The 26,289-nt window shown below is 36.2% G+C and overlaps 1 protein-coding gene across 3 annotated transcripts in view; it reads right to left on the bottom strand.

Annotated features, from left to right (window-relative positions):
• FSIP1 (fibrous sheath interacting protein 1) overlaps positions 1-26,289 on the bottom strand; it is a 69,489-nt gene that overhangs the window by 516 nt on the left and 42,684 nt on the right. For 2 of the 3 annotated variants that reach the window (XM_059849778.1, XM_059849779.1), the window contains exon 11: positions 2,601-3,176. In XM_059849778.1, the coding sequence (XP_059705761.1) occupies positions 2,601-3,176 (576 nt within the window). Of the gene's footprint in view, positions 1-2,600; positions 3,177-26,289 lie in introns of those variants that run through there. The other variant, XM_059849780.1, reaches the window with a different exon arrangement.

Genomic DNA, 26,289 nt, shown 5'->3' with positions numbered 1-26,289 from the left:
TAGTGCTTCTTTCAAGAAACAGGCATTACTTACCTTTGAAGGCACACGAGAGTTTCCTTCATGTATATACATATAGAGATGCATTATGCTAATAATTACGCGTTCCCGAAATATATATAATTTAATGTATTACAATAAATCTCTATCAGTCTACAGTACCATAAGGAATGCTAAACTGAAATTGTGCTAAACCAGTTTCACACTATTTTGTTTGCTTAGCCAGCACTACAAAGAATTTAAACTGTATGTAGAGTGGGCAATAAAATCAAACTACTTACAGAAGGTTATGCATACATATTTAAATGTCCGTTAGAATTAAGACAACAATAAAATGCAACTATGAAAATACCTCTTACAAATTAAAATAGAACCTGACACTTCTCATACCTTCATCTGCAGATGTATTTGCCTTTAACTGGGTAGCACTGGGATCTCTATTTCTTAATTAGCACATTTAATCATGTCTGAACTAACAAGCAAATTATCTACAGAATACGTTATGCAAGTTTACAAATTCAATAAATAACACACCCTTTGGCCTCTGTCCAGAACTAATTGCTTCAGACAGAACTGAGTCACCTTTGCAGGAAACAAATTAATTAGCTGCTTAGTAAAAAATGAAAAAAAATCAGGGACTGAAATTTCAGAATACTTCCCCTCTCAAAAAAAGAATTTGTATGCAAAAACATCAGAAAAACCAAGGTGCTTATTAACCATACAGATTTGAGCTCTACAGGATTAAACATTACTCATCATCTTTTTCAGTCACTAGTGAAAACAGGTAATCGAAATATCCCATTACATTACTCTGACACCCATGATTTTGACTCAAAGATATTTAAATTATTATGTGATAAATGTTAACACATTCACCTTGTAGACTTTTACAATGAGATGTCCCATATGGAAATCCACTTAATATTGAAAATCTCCTCCTCTCCTGTGCAATACAATTACCTCACAGTGACTGTATCTACAGTTACCTGCTCACTTCACTACCCAGTGGTCTCAGGGCACGGTGCTTTCCCTGATTTAACACATCCCCTCTTAAAACACACTCATAGTGAGAGCTGGTAGTTGAGGCTGACTCACACTTGGCTCTGACCACGTCCTTCAAACTAAAGGAGAATTTTAACTCAAGTAAAGGCAGCAAGTTACTGAGTTTTTCTCACTGTTGGTTGCCAAAGAAGCCTGATAGTGCAGTATGTAATCATGTTACTCCTGTATGAGATCAGGTTGCCCCTGGCAGAGGTGAGCCCTGTGGTGCTCCCCATGAGCACCACTGCCACCCTGCTCTCCTCTGGGCAGACCACTCTCTTCCCTCCCTCTGCTCCTGTGATGCCTGCATCTACATGAAGAGCAAAGACAGCTTGTGAAGGTAACTGATAATTTACCTTATCAGCTGCCAGGGAAAAAAAAGCCAAACTAAAACCACCCAACCTTTTCTACAGGTACTATTTTTATTTTCTTCATGTAGAAGCTAGCACTTAAATGTCCTAAGGGGAAAGTAGTGCAGGTAAGTATAGATATCAACTATGTCTAGCAGTGTAAAAACAGCAATACCAAGACTTCCTGCATTCTGACAGGTGGAATCACATTGAAAAATATTAAAATTCCATCACTGTAGAAAGATTAAGTACAAACAATCAAATAAAGTGTTGTGATCATAATTAGGAAATTATAACATAGCAGAGGGATATTAGAATGTTCTTCTTAATTTCTGATGTATGTGAAAAAAACAGTTTCTCTAAATCCAGAACAGATTGCCAGTACAAAAAAGACCAATTGACAAACATAGCAAAATGTATTGATTTCTAGTAAGATTAGATTCTAGCACTATAATCACAAATTTCATGCTGTCAAAACTTTTATGAAAAAAAATAAAAGGTTTACCTGCCTAAAATCTGGCTTATTTGAATAGCTGGCTTTCCAGGAAGAGAACTAGTCTTAGGTTAAAAATCTAAATATAGATTTAGATTACAATATCACTATGTAATTACATATAAGTAAAGACCATAAAGAAACCAAAAGACATTTCCACAACTGTTTTATAACACCAGAGAGATTTTTTTTTTTCTGATTAAAGTCTATTCTTTCTTTTACCAAACTAGAAGTAATTGTTCAGTATTATTAATTTTGCTATCTTTTGTGTGTAAATTTGAACTCCCTAAAAGCAGTTTATTATCTTTAATGTAGCCAGTTTATGTTTGTTTCTATATGACCGAGTTTACCTTATTAAAAACTTTCATGAAACACTTGGATTTTCATGTGAATTTTTGTACCAGCTACTCCGCGAATATTTGCTCTCCACAGAACAGTGAACGTGACTTTTTACTACCAAAAAGGTAATCCATACATCTTTTCAACACTGTTTTCCAGTTGACAGAATTAATCAACATCAATGATATATTTCATAAAACTCCTAGTCAATTATTTCAGGGTAAGAATTTTAATAAACATTCTGTAATTTTGTGTCTATTACTTTTGGCACAGTTTTATGTTTTCTAAAAGAACATTCTTGTCCCACCGTAATAATCAGTGTGTATTGGTGCATACCTTTGGTGAGAACCTGCTTAGGTTTTTTCATTATAATCAAAAGCCTATTCTAAAGGGTTGTTAAGAGTCTCACCTCCTTTGGTTTGCAGTGGTATGCTGAGAATGTCAGCCTCTGTGGATGGCTCATTGTTCATGCTGATGCAATATAATGGTTCACCCAAGAAAGAAGGTTTCTTCAATCTTTTTTTGTTGAGTGCTCTTGACATAAAGTAACCTTCAGTAATACTCTTATCTTCCATCTTCTGTAAACCTTCTAGGTCATCAGGTTCCTCTGTTTGGGCCAGTGAATCCTTTGATAAGTGACTACCAGCCAATGCTTTGCTGGTATAGTAGCCAGGGATTTTGCTCTCTGCATTAACACATAAGCTTTTGTCTTCGAGTCCAGCCTTTTCCTGAGCCATTAACAGCCCTACAATATGGTCTTCAACTAACATTTTGGAAAGACTAGATGTGGAGTGAAGAGTGGAGTCTTGACTTGTGTAACAAGGGGGACTTAATCCAAAAGAAAGAGATTCCTGAGACTGTGGCATGGTAACGTTACTTATTGTTCTCTGAGGCTGCATACATTCTTCCAGAAGGGTCTTAAGCTGCTCTTCAGAGAGGCTCGTTTGTTCTTCAGTCTGAAAAAAAAAAAAAAAGGCGAGAATTTCTTCTGTCAAAATATAATTAATGAAAAGCAGTGCCATAAAACAGCTTGAGAGATAGGCAGAATCCTTAAATAAATATCAATGTCTTTCAATTCAAACTGAATTTAAATATACATTTCCATAATCACAAAATTTACACAGCATCCTCACTAGGTTCTAGATAGATTCTGCAATGAAAGTTAGGAAAGAAGCCTGATGTCCACAAGGCACTGAGAGGCCTTTGATTTTGCATAGTCTTCCATGAGTTCTGACTGGTTTTTAATTACCAGAGCATGCACTTTCTCACATTTATTGGTTTGCTGTGAATATCTACAGACACACACACATACGCACTCTTTAAGATTTTGGTTATTGAAAGCAAAATAGCACATTCATAAAGGACTGTTGGGGCAATGCAACTGGGGTTAGAAAAGGTTTTGGGCAGCACCACCCCACAAAGACTGTCACAGGCTGACTGAAATATTCCCAGCCTCTCACGGCAGAAATGCCACATAGTCTCTCTCTCAACCAAGTGACACAAAGCACATCAGATACCTACCATGGCAAGCATGACCCATGGCAAGTGACAGAAGAAAGCTCTGTCTTCTGTAGGACAGATTTAGTGCTTCCTTCAAGCTGTCACTGCTTGCGTAGCTCACAGATGTATCTTTTCAGTTAATTTCTTATTCAGAGACTGGCACGCTCATCATTTTTATCACACAGGACATTTCTTAAAATTTGATGTTAAAGATAATGACTGATATTACTTGGTTGTGGTGAAGAATAGCAAAGGATATTTTGCTTAAAGAGGTTAGCAATAGGGAGTTACTTCCAGCTTTTGCAGTCCTTGACGCTCCCAAAAAAAGAGTAGCACAATTTTCCCTGACAATTTAAAGATTATAATGATTAGGACAAGGCTATTTTTAGATATGTGTAATACATTTGCCCATGAAATAGGAGCTATAGAATATATCATAATATATATTTAAAATGTTGGAAACACTATGCAACATTCAATAGAGAAAAATGCTTTCTGCAATCAAAATCTTAGTTTACTCAACCTCCAAGACACAAAGGATCAGCTGACACATTAATGAACCCTTAGGCTACAGTGCTTTATGTAAAACAAAAATTTTATTTGTCATGTAAGGACTTCTACAGAGAATTTACTTTACATTGTGCTAGAGGATGAAGCTGCTGTCATTTCAGAGAAGAGATCAATATCAGATGTTTAGCTGATATTTTTTCCCTGAAGGTCTCTGATCCAAGTACAGGAGTCATACTGTCCTGTTTGATATATATGACATGACTAGACTACAGCCAAGGGACCATACAATGTGTATGGATTATGCCTGAGAACTGATTACTCATGTTCATCAATGGGGACAGTTTTCAGTCAGGAAGGAAAGAATATTTCTTTGGAACATGTGTGGCTATTAAAATTACAAGATGACACTAAAAAGTGAACAAGAATGACATTTTAAGTTACCTTCAATCACCATTCTGTACTTACATATTCAAACATTAATAATAGTTAATAATCACTGCTACAGACCAAATCTTTATGCCTGTACAGTTCAGGCACTAACTGATGTGCATAAGGTCAGCTCTATAGAGTTATTTAACCCAACAGTCTTTTCCTGCAGATATCAATTTCCTTCCCAAAGATACTCCAAGTTTCTTTCTTGCACATAAAACTGCAACTGTATTAAAGAAATCAAGATGTTAAGGGCTTTTAAACATGGGGAAAGAAAAAAAAGAGAGAAAGAAAAAGACCATTGACAGACTATTATTATGGGTATATATTAGTCTTTATTTAGATGAACACATCACCAGGTAATTATATTGAGATTCAAGTAATCTTGGTATCAATCTATGTATTTTTGATAATATTAAATAAAATCAAACCTCAAGCTTAAATGCTTAACATAGAAAACAAGCAAAATATTACAACATTTTCAAACTTTACTTAGTCTTCTAAATTTTAATCCTGGTGTAGAAAGTAGTCACTGATGAAAAATAACTCAGGGAAAAAAAATTAGTGGCAAAACACTATGATGAATCAAAAGTGAAACATGAAATGTTTCAAATTTTCACTTTTAATTTAAACTACTAGCCCATGCTGAAGTCCTTCAATTTCTTGAAAAAGTATTTTAATTTGCAGGATTAATTTTGTTTCCAAGCAGTGATTATCAGAATGGAGTCACTGTAAGAAACAGAGGCATCCACACAGGAAGAGCATAACATAAGAGACCACTACTGGAAGCACATCTGAATTGAGAGTATATCCACAGAGCAGATTATACTGTGTAAACATAACTATATTTGTAACATAGAAGATTCCCACATGGTTTTGAGTGTGTGGTTCTATACTAACATATTCCAAACCTCTTGGCCAAGATCATTTGGAGCTAATTTTATGTTAATGACAGGGCAATTCACTCACTGCAGAAAGGAATTATGTCTATGAAGCAAATGAATGATCAGTACAAAATTAACACTGGGAGGAAGATCATCTTTTCCTGCCTTTCTTGTGTCCTTTCATTTCCCCTATCCCCACCCCATTTATCTGCAGTCGATTTTCCCTCATCCAATTTTTTTTTCTTTTTTTTATCTTTCAGGAAAATCATATGGTTTGTATTCATAGATTACCTTGATTATTACCAGAGGGGTAAGATTTAGAGCCTAAGGCATTTGGGGAGGGAAATGAATATAATAACTATGGAGTTAAAAAGTTTGGGAACTAGTGGGCTTGTTTTTCTCCAGAGTGGCAGGCCTGCAGCCAAAGCAGACAGTGTAAAACATTTCTTTGTTCCTTCCTTTTTCTTTCTCTCTCTTTCTCTTTTTCTCCCTTTGGATTTTTTGTAAGACATGCATGTAAAGACAAGGAAAGTATTTAATAAACCTCTCCAAAAATTACGCTTTAAAATACTAAAGGCGCACTGTTATTTTCTTTTGCCAAACTCAAGAGATGACTATGGGCTTAAGGAAAAATACACAGTGGAGAAGTTAAACAGCCACCAGTCATCCACTCAGCAGCCAGGAATTTACACTGAAATGAAAGCAGAAAGGCTGCTGTTAAAATCAGGAAACAGAGTTTAGGGAAACACCATTGGGAAAGACATCTCACAGCAAAAAAGGCTGTGCATTTGCAACCAAATGAGCATTTGGACTCATGGAATTGCATAATACAATGACTTTATTTAGGAGTCTGCAGAGTATATATTTGCACACATGAGAAGCAATCCAGTCACAACCAACTGCAACAGTTCAGAGCCATGACTTGGAATCAGAAACACAGTCTCAGGGAGACACTCGATTCTACATCTCCCAAGCTTTCATTCCCCTCACTGTAAATAATTTACAACTCCTATACAGAATAAATACTTCAAGACATCTTTTTAAAAATACAAGGACATAAAATGAGCGTCATTCATAATGCAGAAACAACCCTCTAGACAAGGGAAAATGAGGTATCAGGTCTGGTTTCCATTAAAAACTAGAAAACCTTTTAATTGTTCTGGCTAATTTTTAATAGGACAGTGAGTCCTATTCATTTCCTAGGCTTTTTTAACGTTAATGATCCAAAAAACTAATTCCCAGCCAGGAGTTTAGGAGCCTGCTAATGACCTTTACTGTTTATGTGTGGTTAGCTTTTCACACACTTGTGGCCCTCCTCTGACTGAAGATTTCTTGTTCCTTGCTGAATTCCTCCGTGACAGGAGTCTATAGAGAAAACCTTACTGCATGTGGTAGGAATGCAAACTTGTAGTTCGCTGTGGACAGCCCTGCTGTGACTACAAGTTTTCAAGTTCAAATCTTTAGGCTTTCTTTCTACATCTGTACAGTAACAAAAACAGACTAACACTAAAAGCCCGTATCAGATTTTACCATGGGGAGAAAGCTAACATGTCAGGATTATTTCTAATTATAGTAAATAATCAAAAAATGACACACAGTAAATGAGCAAGCACTACAAAGTCAGGATATTTAAGGACTCATGTAGCTGGCACATCAATAAACATGGAAATTTTGTTCCTTAGTCTGAAAGAGCTACACTCAATAGTTCACATGACAGTGTATTTGTTTGAAATAATTTACTTTGATGCTTAATTTGCTCACATTTTTACTAGTGTGTGAGACTGCAACAGTCAATTCTGAGGTAACTGCTTTCTTCTGGTAAAATGACCCCATTTAAAGAGAATACTGATCTATTGAGACAAAGTTCAGATTTCTGACAGATCAGCCCAGGAAAGTTTTGTAAGTTTTAGTTATTCAATAACTTATTGACAGTTTCTCAAACAGCTCTATTCTGCTTTGAAAAGGCAATCCTTGCCTTCTATCTCCACATTACTCAACTCGATGTGGACATCAACTCCAAGGTCCCATCTTTCTGCATCACACCCAAGCATCATGTACTTGTCTGCGAACAGTACTGGTCAGTGCAACTGTGAAATCTTATTAACATGCTGCATACAAACCACACACATCATGTCATTGTGGAAGAGCTTCTTATAATTTCCAGACATGTCGAAAGCCCAAAGTTCTTTTGCACCACAGAAGTCAGCTTGGTACCCATAACTTGTAAACTGATTTAAATTAATGTAGTAGGTCCATTGTAGATTAACCTCAGCAGGCAACTAAGCATCACCCAGATGCTTGCTTACTTCCCAGTGGGGTACGGTAAGAGGACAGGAAGAGCAAAACGAGTAAAGGAAAGGAAGAGTAAAAGCAATAAAACTTGTGGATCGAGATAAAAATTGTTTAATAAGCAAAGAGAGAGAAAGATGACAAAACAAGCAATGCAAAGGCAATCACTCAGCATCTCCCATGGGTAGACAAACACCCAGCCACTTCTGAGCAAAAAATGGTTAACTTTGTAGAATCCCCTCTTTTCCCTTTTTATTACTGTGCATAAGATTATATGCATTGTCATGTAATGTCTTTTTGGTTAGTTTGGGTCACCTGTCTCGATCCCAGCCTGCTGCACATGCCCAGTTTACTCCCTGGGAAGGCAGACTGAGAACCACAGAAAGCCCTGATGCTGTGCAAAGGCTGTTCACCAACAGCTAAAACATAGGTAGGTGAGTCAGCAGCACTTCTTGGTCACAAATCCACAACACAGCACCCTATAGGCTGCTAAGAAAACATTAACATCCCAGCCAAATCCAGTACAGAGACCCACACATCTGCTTGCACAAAGAAATTAAGTGTTCAGCATGTCACTTTACTGCTTCTAGTAGTTGCTTGTTTTATAAAAACTGTGTCAAAAGAAAAAGCTTAATGAATGTAAAAGAAAAAAGTAAAGCTTTCCTCTGTACAACTGCTTCAGAGGGGTTAGTTCAGAATGTAACAGAAAGTATTACAGGGAGCAGACCAGAAACATGCTCACAACTCAATGAGCATGTTTTTGGAGAGGCCAGTAAAGTGTATGGATTTGACGGTGCTAAAAATTGAGACTGAAAGCTGAATCAGAAATTAAGAGCTCCTTACAATCATGATTTACCATCTGATGGTTCTGTGCTTATGTCTAGAGGGCTTGGGGACTTCTGTAGTGTTTCAGCAATGACATACATCTTCAAGAATGAACAGGATTCTAAGCCATAGGAGAATATCTCCTGCTTCTGTTTTTCCCTCCTTCTGCTATATTTACTTATGTTAGTTAAATTTTCCCTTCTCTTGTTTTTTCCACTGTTTCTGTTTGTGTAAGGGCAAAATGAACAGGTCTACTAGTCAATTTTTGGTAGGTGCTGCTGCTAAGAGCCAAAACACAGAAAGGACATAAGTATCTTGGCAAAAACACAGAAGCACCAGACAAAAAGAGGAGGAGATTATTGGGCATCTGGTAACATCACTGTCTGAAAAGAAAATTCAATTTGTAATATTATGAGCCACCAGAACCTCAACATCAAAGTGATTATCAGCCTTGTGGAATAGTATAAAACATCTTCTATAAAAAAAAAATCAGAATTTTAGAAGAGGAAATTAACTTCATTAAGAAATTTTTTAAAAATAGAATTTTTTCCCTTCTTTCTCTGACAAAGAGAAATTTTAAAATAAATCAAAAGGAGACATGAGTTTATACAATTTTGATCTTATTTAGAGTAGCAAAGTAGGTGAAAACTGTGGAGACAAGACATGATAGTTGCAGCAGTTTTTTAAAGGTAGCCTATAGGTTATAGAGGTAAAAGAATTAAATCAGTTTTGCCTCCAAGAACTTGTCATAAACATGCCTATTTTAGTCATTACAAAGAGGTGTAACACTTGCTTAAATTTTGCCTTTCTCAAAAATATCAAGTCAATTGCTTGTGGCTTGAATGTGCCAATAAAGGAAAAGTGTGTTTCACTGGCTATGCCACACTGTAAACTTTAGAAAGGAAGAGCAACTGCCTACTAGAGGTAACAGAAGTTGGAGGAAAAAAACAAACAAGGAAGCTAAAAGAGCTTTTGCAAGCATTTCCTTCTCATTTGACCCTATAGACACTAAGCTACATTGCTTACAGCTGTGGAGATTTCATGGTACTATATGAGGGTCTAATTAAGAGGTTTGTAAGTGGGAAATATTTCGTAGAACCCTATGGAAATGTTTCCGTTGTTTTCAAAGACCCAAAAAGCTGTATTTCTGAATGGCTACAAGTTGTATATTTTACCCTAACTTTCAATTTTAACTTCATTTCATTTTAGCTTTTGATTTACAGGTTGCATAACATTTTCTAGGCGCTTATCTATTACCAGGTTCTCACCCATGGGCACTAAAATCTAAATTTGTATGTCCTCACCAAGTTCTAGAAGGTAACTTTGGGAAACAGAACCTGAAAATGTCATGCAGGCTTAAAGTTTCTAACATTTCTATCAGGCACATATTGTAATAAAAAATAAGTATTTTTCAAGTAACTGAAAATTACTCTGCATCACTGTTTTTTCCTCAATTAAATACATATGACTTTGAAGCTCTATTTCTCCATCTGAACCAAGAGGGTATTTTTAACCTTTACACCCTAAGCAGCACTGCATTCAACCTAAACAATTAAAATATTAAATATAACTCATCAAAATATGTATTTCCATTAGCATGATGGCTTTTTCTGTCATTTTGGAGTTAATATAAGACTTATGCTTCATGATATATTGTACCTTTTCCCCTAAGGTCCAAACACCAGTTATATAGCATATTTTACTTTTGTATATATTGTATAATAAAATTTTCTTTTGTGAAGTTTCAACACTGTCCTGCTATTCAATTTTACTCCAGCTTCCATCATTAGCAGCAGGGCACAAATTTCAAGTAAGCAGGAATTAACAAAGGAAGCAATTTTAGTCAGCATTTTATCTAAATGCTATTCAGCATTTATCTTTAATTGAAGATAAGAACTAAAGTTCTAAATAAATATATATTTAAATTGTGTAATTAAATGTGCACAGAGTATATTTTCCTGGCTAGGGCAAAGAGTGTAAAAAGCCTGTTTAACTGGATATCCTACTAGTCACTAAACAATAAGAGTTGAGCGTTCCTTAGAGAATGTAATTTCAAAGTTTAAGAATTTTTAAAGCTACATAAATCGTGATGTAAATTCCCCTTCATTTAAACACTCAACTATGAGAAAAGTGTCTGATTTAAATCACTTTGAATTTGAAAATCCATCTACTCCAAGGTTGTCAACAGATGTTTTGCAGGAATTCAGCTCTTCTAACTCCAGATTAGTTCAAAACTTATCTCGTCTAATCTACTGTGTTTGCTGATAGAAAAAAATCTAAGTACTTTTCCATATATGAGCCACTTTAAAAATTTTCATTTCTAAAACCTTTCTCAGCAAATGGATAGCTCCCTGTTTTTAGAGCACTTGATTTCATGCAGTTTCAAGAGTTCTTATATTTGAAGCAAGCTGGTTTTAACTAAACACACTGATGGTGTGTGAAAACATAAGACACAAATTCCTGAACCGGTATTTACAATCCTTTACTCATAATAAGTCTCTCATTTTCTATCCTCTCCTGAAGAAGCAGAACTTCTGCAATCTAGACTATTTAGCATTCAAAACCAGTTTCCTAAACAACCCGTTTTGTGTTTTTAACTGTTTGTTATTAAGCACTTAACAGATTTCATTCCATAGAAATCTCTTCCTTGAATATTAAGTTGTGGCTTTAATTTTCAGTAAAGCCAGTAGAGTAGACAAAAATGCCTTGATGTGGTTGCAGCTGTTTTCTGTTACAAAACCCCATTTCTTTTTTTTTCCTTGTTTTTTTTGGTCATATTGGCTTAATATTTTTTTCTGAGAAATAATGCAGCATAATGGGATCACCCTCACATACAGCATCTTTTATACTGTAATGAACTATCCAGAGATTTTAAGAATGCCTACAGGTCTATAATCTACTGGAGGAACAGAAAATGTTCAAGAACAGAAGTGTTCAAGGCCAGGTCAGATGTGGCTCTGAGCAACCTGGTCTGGTGGAAGGTGTCCCTAGCCACGGCAGGGCAGCTGGAACTAAATGAGGTTCAACTCCCTTCCAACCCAACTATTCTATCCTTCTATAATTCTATGAAAACAGAGACACCACAAACACGTGAACTAGGTGACCTATGCAATTAAGAGAAATTAGTCTTACAAAATTTGGAAAGGACTGGCCCAAGGAGCAGCAGGCCATAAAGACTCATCTAAAGCACACTACAGACAGAAGCTTCAGACTCAGTTTTCTGATACTCTTCAGAGATATCTTTTAAAGTGACTCTTAACAGTTGGCCTTGTGTGTGTCAATAGCAACAGGCAGCTCTAAATACTGACTTTTTCTAAGTAACATAATTATGTATATGGTAAGCCTGACCTGCAGTACATATTTTGAAGGCGTAAATATTCTCTTCTGACAGCAGAAGTATTATATGAAGGAAGGTCTGCTATATGTAGAATAAGGAGATACAAAAACCCACAGGGTTCCTCAGTGAAGTAATACAGGTAGGGTACAATCTCAGTTATCCAACCTTAGGTTGATCAAATTCTCTTTTATGAATGTGGTTTTCTTACAGAGTTTTTGACATCCTCTCTTTGTTTCACATTCACACCACCTAAATCAAGAGCCTCAGCCAAGTGCTAATGTCAGCTGTTGTTCCCCAAGGTCCTCACAGGCAGCAGAGGGACACCAGCATTGGCAATTCTAATTCAACCCAGCTAAAATTTAAGGATAGAACATTTAGGATTTTGCTTACTAATTACTGCTTTAAAACTGAAGCCTTTCTGACAAAAGTTTGAAAAGCTATTCAACCAAAAGAGAATAAATGGGAAGAAGTAGAAATCAATATTAAAAAATAAATCTGGCAAGTCACACAAAAAGGAATAAAATATACTACTTTTCAGAAACTTGTGGTGAAGAAATATGTTGAAATATAGAATTGCAAATCTATTATCTAACTTTAAATAACAAGACCCATAATGTATAATACTAGTTTAGCATTTCATGGTCTTGCTCCCACAAGCTTAATATAACAGCATGAACAGTATTGTCATGTGCGGGAAAATGCAAGAATTCAAACACTGCTAAAATCTAGAACATTAACGGTACCAAAAATTACAATAAAGAAGAATAAAGAAGAGAAGTTGTCAATCTTTGTAGCTGTGTGAAATGCAAATATGGAATCCTACCTCGCAGTCTCAGGACTATGAAGTGTCTTTAAAAAAAGACAAAATCAAGTACCCAATTCACTGCTTCTGAAATGTTTCTGTACTTTTCAATTCATGGCATGGATAATTACACCGATAAAGGAAGATCCCATCAAAAATCTAAGAAACTGTCATTGTCTTTAAGGGAAAGATCCCTCTACATAAGCATAGATAAATGTGTAAGGGTATGGATAGTTGCACCACAGCTCTGTCTCTGCTTGTGAGAGGCCAGAGAAAGAAAATTCTTTATCAGTTCTGTTTGGTGGGACCTGTTGCCACAAGGCAAGTGCAAACTTTCTACAGGGAACATCAGGTTGTAGCTGTGTTTGTCAATGTGGGCAAATATTTTATGGAGCACTGAAATAGCATTTTTTAAAAAGAAGAATAATAAAAAGCTTTTTCTTTACTGAAGAATGGAAGGGTATTTTGAAATGAGGTAACTGCATCTGGCTCTTCTATTTCCATTCAAAAGGAAAACCCAAAAGCCTTTAGGAAGAATGTGATGAACAATACTGCCCCAGGCAAAACATTTTATTTGGAGTTTCAAGCTTTCCTGCACCCGTTCTTGATTTTGGAAGGGGGCGGGGCACAAAACCTTTCAGTAAGTACAATAGCAGGAGTTAAATCTCGAAACATTTAAACATATATTACCAGAAAATTCTCATTTACCACATAACAATAACATTAAAAAAGCTGAGACTAAGATAATATGAGTGCTAATCTATTGTTACTACTTGATGTTTGGCTGCTGTTTTTATGAAGACACATAAAAAAGCAAAATTATAATTTTTTTTTTCTAACTACAAAAGGCACTGCACAGAAAGTCTAGTTGTTAAAGTAAACTTCAGTTTTGATTATTTATTAAAACATGCTTTTTCTCAGGCTTGTCTAGCAAAGTAAATGTGCAACAGTACTAATGTCTATATTCCTGCTGGCATGATAAATTTCATCTATTATTATAACCAAATATTTGTAACCATGTATGTTATGTCTTTGCCAAACTGGAAACAGCATAAACATTTTAAGAACAGGTAAGAGAACAAACCTCTCTATTTTTCTTCTGAGGCAATAAAGAAAACCTCAGCTACTTTATGCCAACAACTGTAATAGTTTTCAATTCCCTAGGCCTTAGCAATAAAAACCATTTTCAGCATCTTCATTTGTTCTCTTCCTCATGTCCTGTAGCAAGGACAACTGAAAAAGCCCATGCATTCCAAGTGCTGCAGCTCCTTATTGTTATTATCCTGGTTCACATAATCAGAAGCACAGGTATCTGCATACAGATAAAAAGCAAGAAAGCCTTTACTCAGTTTAGAGAAGCAGTTGGTTGATTTGACAGTGGGAGCCATAGACCAGAAGGTACACAACACATCACTGTAGTACACTTCTCCTTGTCTCCACTCACTTTTCCTGGTAAGACCATGCCTGGCAGATAAGAGAGAGCTGTGTGTCTCTAACTAGAAGCAAAATCAGCATTCAACAGGTCACACAATCACACTGGGCAGGTTCCTGTATTTCCTCCTCATCACCAAGGAGCATGCCACAAGCCAAGTGACAGAGGTACAGGAAATCAGATAGCCCAAACAGCATATACTAAGCATAAGCATACCAGCTTTCCTGCACGAGGGGGAAAAAAATAATTACACTCATGTAGAAGGCTTTATAGTAAAAAGACTCGTTTAAAAAATAATGTCTTGATGATAGGAGAATATTGCAGTGTTTGAATTTTTCAACCATTTTCTGCAGAATGTGCTCATACGTAAAATGCAATTCAAAACAGCTGAGTAAATATTGATGCTAAGAAATTTTGCTTTTAGAGAAATTAAAACAATTCTAGAAACAACAAACAAATTACAAAAACGTAAAAAGATACAGATGCATGTAACTCAGAGAAAAGTTTCTCTTTTGCAATTTTTAATGCATACTTGCAATAGGATATAAAATATATTTTTAAATTAAGCTTTTGACAATCCCATTTAAACTCAATGATGTACACCACAGCACAAAAAGGAAAAAAACAGTATACTATTTCCCCTAGTAAAAGACATGAAAGCACCGAAAGGCTCATGTTTTTCAAAAGAAAGTTATGAAAATTTATCATGCATTTGGGATACAGGTGACTCTGCTGAACCTGGAGTCTGTCTTTTGCCCATAAAGTCAAAGTTCACATGTCACTCATAAGATCTGAAAGATTAATTTACAAAAAGTCTGTGTGATCACATTACAAGGTCAATGGCTTAAACACAAAGGACTGTGCACCCCAGTTGCTTGGAACTTTCTTTACTGCACATTGGAATGTTTTTGCCCAGTTGCTTTGGTAAAAAAGAATAATCAAAGTTCACAGCTGTGTTTCTGATGAATTAATGATGACATTGTTGGTTTTAGAAGACACTATATTACTCTCAGTTATGTGGAATCACAGCTACTGAATCACTAGGCAGTGACAGAATCAAGGGTTTTATTTACTTCTTCCAGGCAGTTAGGAGAAAACTATTTATTCATTAGGTTAATTCAGATAGAAAGTTCCTTTTAAAAAACATTGAGAAAAGAATTGATCATATTTTTTGAAACAAAACATAGGAACTTAGAGTGAGTGAGAAATATTTAAAAATCCTAACTTCTTTAACAAGGACACTCACTGCTTAGGTTAACATGATTTTCCATTAGGCTTATTAAAATTTCAAACTTTTAAAAGGCTTCCAGGATTATTCAAATTATTCAAATGAAATATACCAAGGACCAGATTGAAAAACAGTTTCTATATCAAAAATAAGGCAAGTATAATATACGTTCTTAGAAAGAGATACATCTCTGAAAACATAGAGCAGCTGCAGTTTCCAGCATTATTATGCTGCATAAGACTCAAAAGGAAATCAGAAGAGATGGAAGTTCCATTTATCTGATTTTTTTATGCTAATGGCAAAAAGAAAAACATACATAAACGTCTAACATGTTGTTTCAGACATAAAAGGGTATGTAAATAGCAAGGCTGACTACAGCTACAATCTGGAACAATGATGCTGTGTATCAGTACAGTCTTTACAATACGACTACATGTACATATACCAGCCTAGCTGGCACAGTTTGAGAGTTATATTTAATTCCTAAAATGAATTTTAATTAAGAAAGACAGAGAAGGGATCTGAGCCACACAATGATATTGTGTCCTTTCCAGAGACATCAGAAATTCATTCTTTCTGGAATTTTAAGAATGAATTGTTGTGGATCTCACTGGTCTGCCTGGCAGGAGACACCATCAGCTTGTTCTTGCCTTATGGAATCTATTCACACATGTATCCCCTTACCGTATTAAGCACCACTTCATACAGGAATTATTTAAATGCACTTGATGCATTTGACAGAGTCTATGCTTTATTTTATGCATTATTGGAAAACTATTCCTCACATGGGTGAGTCATTTGTAGCTTTATGTGAGCCAGTCTAATATTGGCTACTGGGAGTTATAGGCTGTCAGGCACCATAGTGAAAAGCCATAAAATGGAATATGGAGAAAATAACAAGGCAAGGGACATGACATAGGTACTTTTGTATTTTATCCTCAAGTCACTCTTGGGAAAGAGGATTAAGGCAATTCAGTCACCCTGCTCAGAGCTGGAAGTGATAAGCACTGTGTCGCAACATCTTGCACCTTTTCAGGCACACTCTCTTTGGCTTGGCTCTTTCACATGACAGGGCAGTTTCATCGATAGCCATGAACAGTAATGCACCAAATCTATTCTACAGCATTCTGCCAAGGATGGATTGGTTTCTCTTAGCAGACCACACTTCTAGTTTGAAATAGAGGCCTTACAAAGCACTAAATTTAGTTCCCCCATTGCCAAGTAAATGTTTGAACCATGAGATAAATTGAGTAATTAGAAGAGCTCTTCCTTGTTTGAAACAAAAATGTTTTAAAAGTGCCTAGCTTTAAAAAATTCCTCTAGGTTTTAGATCTTAAGAAGACAAAGGCACCTGACTGGAACCCACATAAAAAAAACCAGACTCCAGAAAGGGTGAGTCCACAGACATTTGGGTTCCGAGTTCAGGTTTTTTTTTCCTCTTATAAGTTAGCCTTAGGCTGTTCCCAGCTCAGTAAACTGGCTGCTCTGAATATTATTCTAAACCCACATAATCCTCACCCTGAACTGCAGAGAAAGCCCAGGAATTAACATACATTCACTCAATACAGTTTTAACTGACTTGCCCAAGGTGGGAGGGCAGAATGTGCTAAGCCACTGTACCTACCTGTCTTTCACAATGTTCCTAGGATAGAAATTCACATCCTGTTGAAAAAATAAAAAAAGGCTTAGTAATGAAAAAGAATCAGTGATTTGAGTCTTTCTGTCTCCCTCTCTCTCTTGATTTATTCCACATACTGTGTATGTGGAATGGGGTAAGGATGTGCAAGTATGTACGCACATACCCACTGCGCACCCTAATGAGTTAATAAATCATTTACTGGCTTTATTCGCAAAACCAGAAATATTAGGATGAGCACAGGAAAAGGCTGCAAATGAAACCAGTACAAAATAATGAAGTATTAAGAATAAATTAGTAAGTTAAGTGAATGTGTGGAATGCAAATTCCTACTCTGCAGTATGTAATTAAAGAATTTTGTAAAATCCCAATATTTGACTCTAGGACATGCAAAAAAAAAAAAAATCTGTATCACTGTATCTTCCAAAACCACAAACCAGACCCATATGCTCATGAAACAAACCATATGGAAAAAAAATCAATCTTTTAAAAATATTCAGGAATATTTTTGACAAGACTCATCAAAGAATTCTAACAATTTCTCTAATGAGAAACTTAAGATTTATTCTTCACATGACACAGGAAAAAAGTTCACACTAAAATCTTTAAAAGGCTACTCTGGGAAAAAAAGAAAACAAGAAGTGGTGGATATTTGATAAAAAAACCAAATATAATGAGATAAGAAAAAAAGGACAGCTTTCCTTCTCCAAATGAGGCCTCTTTATAACAGATGAGCAGTACTTGGTTGAAAGTTTTAACAAGAGGCAATCTTGTGGCTTTTGGACAGCTGGGAGGGGCCAGTACTGTATTGCCCATGTGAAAAGAGGAATAGTGTGACAAAGAGGAGAAGGGAAAGCCTTGCCAGGCTCCTCGTGCTTACATCTGGTCACAGCTACAGTATAAAGACACGCCTGGCTGAGGTTACAGCACTGCAGAAAAGGTGCCCACAGATCCTGAGACAGGAACAGTTGCACAGTCAAGAAACCAACGATACATCTTATTCAATCTCTCATCCTAAAACAAAAGGAAACCGGATCCTAAATTTAAGAAACACTTGTGGCTATTCTGAAGATGCTGCAAAGTGAACCAGAGGAGTTTAACCTGATAAACTGCAATTGCTACTAGAAGGTTTATATACTATCATGAAGGAAATAAAGACCAAAGATACAGTACCCATAAAAGGATAAATTTTGCTTACAATACAATTTCTATTCCTGGTTTTACTGTATAATTTTTTCTGTTCAGCCACTTACTGTATCTCACTTTAATTTATTTGAAAAAATTACTATTAAAGGGACAAAAGGGTTCAGTCAAAAGCTTGATTGGAGGACTCTGATTTACTTGAATAAAATATATTATATGATGCATGAAAGAATACTAATATGGGCAAACTATGCAATATTGCATATGCTAAAATTGAGAAATCAGACCTACAAATCTTTTAGAACAACATAGTGTCTCTGGTCATACAAGTGATCACAAAACTGAGACTACAGCAAAAAAAAATTAGAATTTGAGAAATGCAAGCACAAAAAAAGTCCAAAAATTAAGAGAAAATTGCATTCTATATTTTTTTCTGAAATTAGACACAGCATGATACCTCAAGTGATTAAATTTTAGTTTATTGGAACAGTAAAGCAAAGTATTTTTATTGACAACCACGTAACAGTAAGATTACTATAAAATATTGAAAAGAGGAAAACGTTGATGAACAGAACTAAAAACAAGAGGTGACATACCTCACAAAACTGAAGGAATATTTAATTCAACTTCCTCAACTATTACTGCCTTCATTACATATTTCAGGTAATTTAGGACCCTACTCTTACACTACCATTTTCTCTTCACTTACCTCACACAAAGAAAAATACCATAAGCAGAAAGTCTATGGTCTATTCATCAGCACACATCTTCTAATCTCTGCCTATGCATTGCCACAGACTGTAATCACTGCTGGTTTATTAGTACAGTTCAGTGACTCCTTTATCGCTATTTAATCCTCACTGCTATATATCCTACAACTATCAACTATCTACACAGCACCTATTGCACAGTATGCCCGGCACTACAAAAGTACTGAACTGTAATTAAAATTACAGCATTACTAAATATACTAAAATCATTGCTAAAGATGAGTGCCAAAGGTAGCTTTCTGAAGGGGATTAGCTGGGACATTCTACAGCACTACCTGATAAGAACATTACATTTCAAGCATATGACCATTTCAAACAATAGAAAATATCACAAGGCAAAGCCAAGGCATATTGATATGCTCTTTGCATCTGCATATTTCAATGTTCCTGTCATATAACTACAAGGCGTTTGAGTAAAGCCACAGACGATATCCAGATGTGAGATTATCTGATGCATCTTTTAATAGTACCAAGGAACTTACAGTCTACATACGTAAAGGGCAAAAGGATTAAAAAAATTCTATTCCTTTTTTATTTTGGCTTGTTCAAAGGGTTGCTCTGGGCCAAGATACTTCAAAACCACTTCAGGGTGGTCCACTGTAGTTTAATTCTCCTGCTCATCACTCTCCTTGGCATCTAAATATAACCAAAATTCTTGTGATGCAGTATTAAATACTTGTTTATATTTCCCTGCTTCAGAGGATTTTCTTCCTGTACATAGAGTTCATCTATATCCTCTACCACCTTTATCCAGGGTATTTTCCAAAAACAAGATAAACATATCTTAGCAAAATTCCACTCTAAATTTTCAGACATTTACCTTATCCCAACCTTGCCAAAATTCAAGGGCTATTATCGTATAATTTGTAGTTATAACATGTGAAGCATGGTGTTCATACACATGGTCACCAAAAACTTCATATTTATGCTTTTAATGGATTGCCTCCTTTCTTCATAAACATTAAAATTACTGGCTTTGTCTGGTTTTGTTCAGAATGAAACAGTCAACCAATACAGTATATCCGATAAAATAATACAAAAGAAAAATCATTAGGTTGAAAGAAACTAGTATGAGTAGGTATCAAATACTTAAGACTTCTTCAAAGACACAAAATCATTTTATCAAATATAGAATCACAGGATCATAGCATAACTGAGATTGGAAGGGACCTCTGGAGATTGCCTAGTCGAAAAACTCTGCTTAAAGCAGAATCAACTACACTAAATTGATCAGGCTGTGTCCAGTCAGATTCCAACTCTCTTTGGGGATGAAGACTCCACAGCCTCTTAGTCACCAATACTAGTGTTTAATCATTCTCAAAGGCTTGGGATTTTCCCCCCTTATGTTTAAAAGGAACATCTTGTATTGCAGTTTGCACCCATCTTGTTTTCTTTCTGAAGGAAAAGATATGAAAATAATGCTTATGAAGCATGATTTGTGAGCTAGTTTCCACCAATTGCATTCTGAGTCTAGTTAAACTTCAATAACCCTAAATATTCACAAAGGAGTGTCTGAAAAACATTCACACAATGCCAGGAATTTAATACTCCTAACCAGCAAAAGATTTTAACGCTCTTTCTTAGAAAACTCAAACAATATGTGCCACCATCAATAACTACAAGGAAGACTCTCCATCTCACATTTCAGCTTCTAACACCAAGTTAATTAATTTTCCTTCAACAGTCTCGGTAAATCATCATAACAGTTTAACAACACATTGTTCATGAACGTCATCTTCTGGGCTTGCTAAAGTCACTATTTACTTGACAGTTCTAAAAAAGCTAAAATCATCAGCCAGTTGCTGGGTTTCATACAACGGCTAACAACACAAAGGTTCAAAAAAAGCCAGACAAACATGAAAGAATGGCTGAAATTCATCTATGTTTTACACTGGAATTTGTTGTCAAGTCAAACATTTACCAAGAACTTTTTAGCACACAACTGTTCTTTGTCAAATATATAAAATAAATGTCTGAGTCTAAAGCTGTGCATGAATTGCCATCCAGTGTGATGGCTGTTTGTGAGACCATATATAGGCTATCTTGAAAACAGCTGTTAGAAGGAAAATCATGGCAAGAGAGAACTCCACATAGGCCAGCGCATGGAATGTACTCATCATCTCCAGAGAGCACATGCAGTCCAAGGTGAATCCATTCGAATGACAGCTCCATTAGCAGTGCTAGCACCACTGTCACACTCATATTCTCGATGTTAACAGAGAGATGGCAGAGGGTGATACACACTTGTATTCTTAATATCATATTAACCCCTACAGAAATTGCGTGCTTCTGCTTCATCTCCCCACCCTCTTGGTACAAGGAGTCCTCTCTGCCAGTCTTGCTGATCACTACTCTCAAATATGCTTTTTTTTTCCATACTGTTTTAGGGACAGCAGATTCACCAAGCACTTACCCAACTTGTACTAAATATCATGTCTGTTCCCACAGCATATAGGCAAGTACTTGACTTAAGAGCCACAACCTCCTCCAGTTCACAGTGTTTCTTTCTTCAACTACAAAGAACAAGCCCCAGATTTCAAATTAGGAAAAACTCATGAGGTTTTTTAGTATGAGAGTCTAGACATACACCATCTGCGCAATCAAACTAAACTGATGCTTGCTATATCTCATCACGAAATCCCAGTGAATAACAGGGCTCAAAGATTATTTTAGGCCTCTCAGTCTTGACTAAAACCTCTTACTTTATTCATGAAACTATAAATTAATACTCAATTAACTTCTTCATTGTCCCTTTTGCTTTTCTTCCTATCTCCTTTTTCAAATATGAGTACAAAAATGAGACACTTGCTTCACTGATTACTAAGTCTATGAGTTTTCTTTGACAATGAGAAATTTATTAGATGCGCCTTAGTAGACCAACCATTGGATTTAATGATTGGGGAAATACTCTTCTGAACCAGAGTTACATTTTTTCCTAAGTGATTCACTCTATAACAATAAGGTGTTCACATTATGAAAACAATTCAGGTCTCAGGTTAAGTTAATACTGCATAACCTGAGATGCAAAGTCATTTTAGCTTTTATTAAGGCTTCATGACTGTTCAAAGAATCAAATCCATACTTAATGCTTTCAAATGAACAACTAAAAATGTAATAAAGATGAAATATATCAAAGCCTGCAACACAATGTCAATACACAATGAAAAATAAATTACACTACACAGTATCTCTTGATCTACCTTCTTTTCATGACTGAATGCTTATTTCAATTCTCTTCTTTACTAACGGAGGATGTTTTACAGGCATTTCACAGATGACTGTTACTGGACTACCTTCAGATGAAACATAGTTTTTATTCAGCATTTCACAGGTACAGATGTATTCATAATCTAGGGAAACTGCACCCTCCCCATAATGTCTTATTCAACATATCCACTCTAGGTCCTGCAATAATCAATTCTTTTGAGGACTGCAGTTTCCCTATTACTGCTGTCTGTCACTTTATCTAGCTCTTCTATGAAATTCTGTGACATCTCCTCTTACCTATTCAGAAAATTAGACATTTTGAAAAGAAATATGAAAAATTACCTAGAAGAGGCTATGAAAAATCTCCTATTTCAAGCCCTCTAGAAATATTTAACTATCCTCATGCCATTTCCAATTCAGCTTTTGTCTAATCTGTTTTCACACCCCTAGTGGGTATAAGTTACTTAAAATACCAAGTTATTTATTGTTTTCTTAATAGCTCATCTGGATTATTTTTGGTGGTTGTTGTTGTTGTTCAAATGAAGCACAATTTCTCTTTTGACTTTTCACTACAGAAACCATTTCCTTCATTCCACTTTGCAGAAGCGCTTAGTTAAAGACTGCTACCACATCCTCCCAAGAGTTCTCCCACTTATTCCAACTCACCCCAGGTCTTTCCATATTGGTGTAGTTATTTTCTAGGTCTATGATCTAGGCGTCTAGACACATATTGAATCTCTCCTTTGCTCTCTCACTAAACAGTCCACTGCTCTTTCACTAAGATTTACATAACAGAATGTGGGATTCCAACTGAGACCTAACAAACCTGCACAGAACAGAGATATATCTTTTTTATACAACACTGTATGATGGTTCATGATGTAACATGACTCAGGCAGTTCAGGATCTGTCAGAAAGCTGAGAAGCCTTCCACCTAAACAGGTATTGTCCTTTGTATTTGTGCTGTCATTTCTAATCACAGCACCTTGATGAACTGCAGCCTATTTTTGGACCATTTTTATACAATACTCATTTTTTTAAGATAATGACATATCTGTCAACTTCATGCTACCAAAAAATTAATAAGCATACTGTTCATTTCAATTTCCAGGTCATATGAACATTCAAAATAAAACTGAACCAAAGAGAAATCCTGTCACAGTCAATTTTCACTGCCTTTTCCACAGTGAACACTTAAATGTTTCTAGCCTGCACATATAAATTGATTTGAACCCAACTTCAATTTACTGCTTCTATCTAAAGCCATTCTGGCATAGGAAGAAGTCCTTTTTGTTGTGATCCCCTTTTCTTGACAAATCTGTTTGCTGTTTTATCCTCATTATTTTTTTTTATTTTTAAAAAATAAGTGCTTTTTTTCCCATTTGCAGTCTCTCAGTAACCACTCTTGTGGCCATTTTTAATTTTGACTAAGAACATTTCAGAGATTTCCTCTAGCTGTAATTTAAGTCTGATTATCCACCAGATAATTTGAAAATACTCAGTCTGCACAAAAAATCTATCTTACTTTTGGGGGGATATTTTTGCTATGGATAGAGATGTTATTTCACTGACATTAGAAACAGTAAGGTTAACACTTGTATACAATATTTTTAGCAGAGCGTGATGTAAAAAAAAATTTAAAATTAAGAACTTTGTCCCTAGCATGACTTAAAATAGGTTTGGTCCTCCTTTTAGTAGTAGGATTTTCTAACATACACTGTTTTTTTCTTTGACATACTTTGCTGATTTCTGAGCCTAACAGCCTTAGCCTTTATGAAATTCTCTAACCTGATTTTTTTTTTCTATACTTATCCATATTACCATTACGAATGCAAGATTATTTCCCCTTTTTATATACTGTCTTAGTGCCTTTGAAATCAACAAATTAGTTCCAAGCCTTCTTTTGCAACTGGATTACCTTCACATCTGACCTTTCACTTTTAAAAAGAGTTTGAAAGTTAGGGGGCTGGGATGTTTGTTGTTTTTTTAAAAAGCTTTCTTTCAATCCTTATTCCCTTGAGAAGTTTAGTCCTATTAGTTCTCAGAGTCTGCTTCTTGACATCCACTTTTTCTATTTTGTTTTCTTTACTAAACATTGTGAGTACCATCATGGCACTGTCACATCAATCAAGTTGCCTTTCACTTAGCCATTTTTAGCTGGTTTCTCACTATTTAAAACTACATCTATAGAAACTTTCCAGCAAGTTGCTTTCATTTTCCTTCTAAAGAAAGAAAAACCAAACCACTATGACATTGCTAAAAGGAAAAAAGTCACCAGTGAATGCTTGTTAAACTTACTCTATTATACCTTTCTCAAAGGATATCTGGGTAATTAAACATTTTGTCATACCACCAAAACCTAGATTGCTTTGTTAACTGCTTACAAAAGTCTGCATAAATTTATTGATCTTCTGTGGTGATCTGCTCATTTTGAATTCATCTAATTTTCCTTTCAGACCTTAATAATTCATTAAATAACTCAAGATTCCTCTCAACTTTGATGTGCATGCTTTTCTTTTCTGATTCTTTGGCCTGACTTTGAAAAGGCTATACCCCACTTATAGTACCCGATCTCTTAGCTGCCCTTCCTCAGACACACTCCAGCACCTCAATGTACCTCCTGAACTGAAGGGCCCAGAAGTGGACACAGCACTTCAAGGCGTGGCCTCACCAGGGCTAAGTAAAGTGGGAGAATCCTTTCACTGCTCCTGCTGGCTACACTATTTTTGACAGAGGTCAGAATGCTGCCGGCCTTCTTGGCCACCTGGGCACATGCTGGATTATGTTCAGTCAGCTGTTGACCAACATCCCCAGATTCCTTTCCACTGGGCAGCCTTCCAGCCACTCTTCCCCCAGCCTGCAACACTGCATGGGTTATTGCAGGACCTGGCCCTTGGTTCTGTTGAACCTCATGCTGTTGGTCTCAGCCCATCTGTTCCTCTGCAAAGAACTGCTACCCTCCAATAGATCAATACTTTAACTCAGCTTGGTGTTATCTGCATATTTGCTCATAGTAGACTCAATCTCCTCATCCAGATCATCAGTAAAGATATCAAACAGGTCTCAGCCCAACACTGATCATTATGGTGCACCACTGGTGACTGGCTGCCAACTGGATGTAGCACCGCTCACCACCGCTCTCTCTGGGCCTGACTGTCCAGCCAGTTCTAAACCCAGCAAAGAGTGCCCCTGTCCAAGCTGTGGGCTGCCAGCTTTTCCAGCAGAGACCATGGCCATGGGAGACAGTGCCAAAGGCCTTGCTGAAGTCATATAGGCTACATGAACAGCCTTTCCTTCATTCACCACGTGGGTCACCTGGTCACGAGGGATCAGCCCCAGCCAGCAGGGGTTGATCAGGCAGAACCTGGCTTTCATAAACCCCTTCAGGCTGGATCTGATCCCTTGTTGTCCTGTATGTGCTGTGTGATCACACTCAACATGCTCCATAGCCTTGTTGGGCAGCAATCTTGCATGCTATAAAAGCAGAACCAGATTCCACTCCGAATTTGTACAAGAGAGATCTAATTAACTTCTATTTCACAACTCAGGTGGCTTTTTGAATAAAAAAGCCCTACTTTCCTCCTGTCCTACAGACATGGGGGTTCTATAGCACAACCAGCCTCAACAGGAATTATATCTAAAACTGGGGGGTTTAATAACTGTGCTAGAGAGATCCCACAGCACTTTAAGCATATAGGTTTTACTTTTACCACCTAAAGTGCACAAATATTCTTTCTCTTTAAATTCTTCCCATATTTTCTGCTGGAAGAGATATTTGCCCACATTTCCTGCAACAAAGGTGTTACTGTGCTTTATTAAAACAACTGTGCTATAAACGTGCTAACATCTGTGAAGGGTTACATTTACTGGTTGGTTTGGATTTTTTCTTAAACATTGTAAGTGACAGTAAAAGTGATTTTAAAGTGCCAGGCATTAAGCCTAAGCAAGACAGAGGTCAGTAGGGCTTATCACTATTTAAAAATTGAAAGGAGGGGGTAAATCTTTAGATCTAAACCATGTTGATAAACATATGAATGCAGTAATGTGAAGAAAGCCAGTCCTATATAACTTGGCTCC

Source organism: Haemorhous mexicanus, chromosome 6, assembly GCF_027477595.1.
Source record: "Haemorhous mexicanus isolate bHaeMex1 chromosome 6, bHaeMex1.pri, whole genome shotgun sequence".
In the NCBI taxonomy this organism is placed as follows: Eukaryota; Metazoa; Chordata; class Aves; order Passeriformes; family Fringillidae; genus Haemorhous; species Haemorhous mexicanus.
Note: the sequence above shows the minus strand (reverse complement) of the source record. Positions and strands in the feature narration are given on the sequence as shown.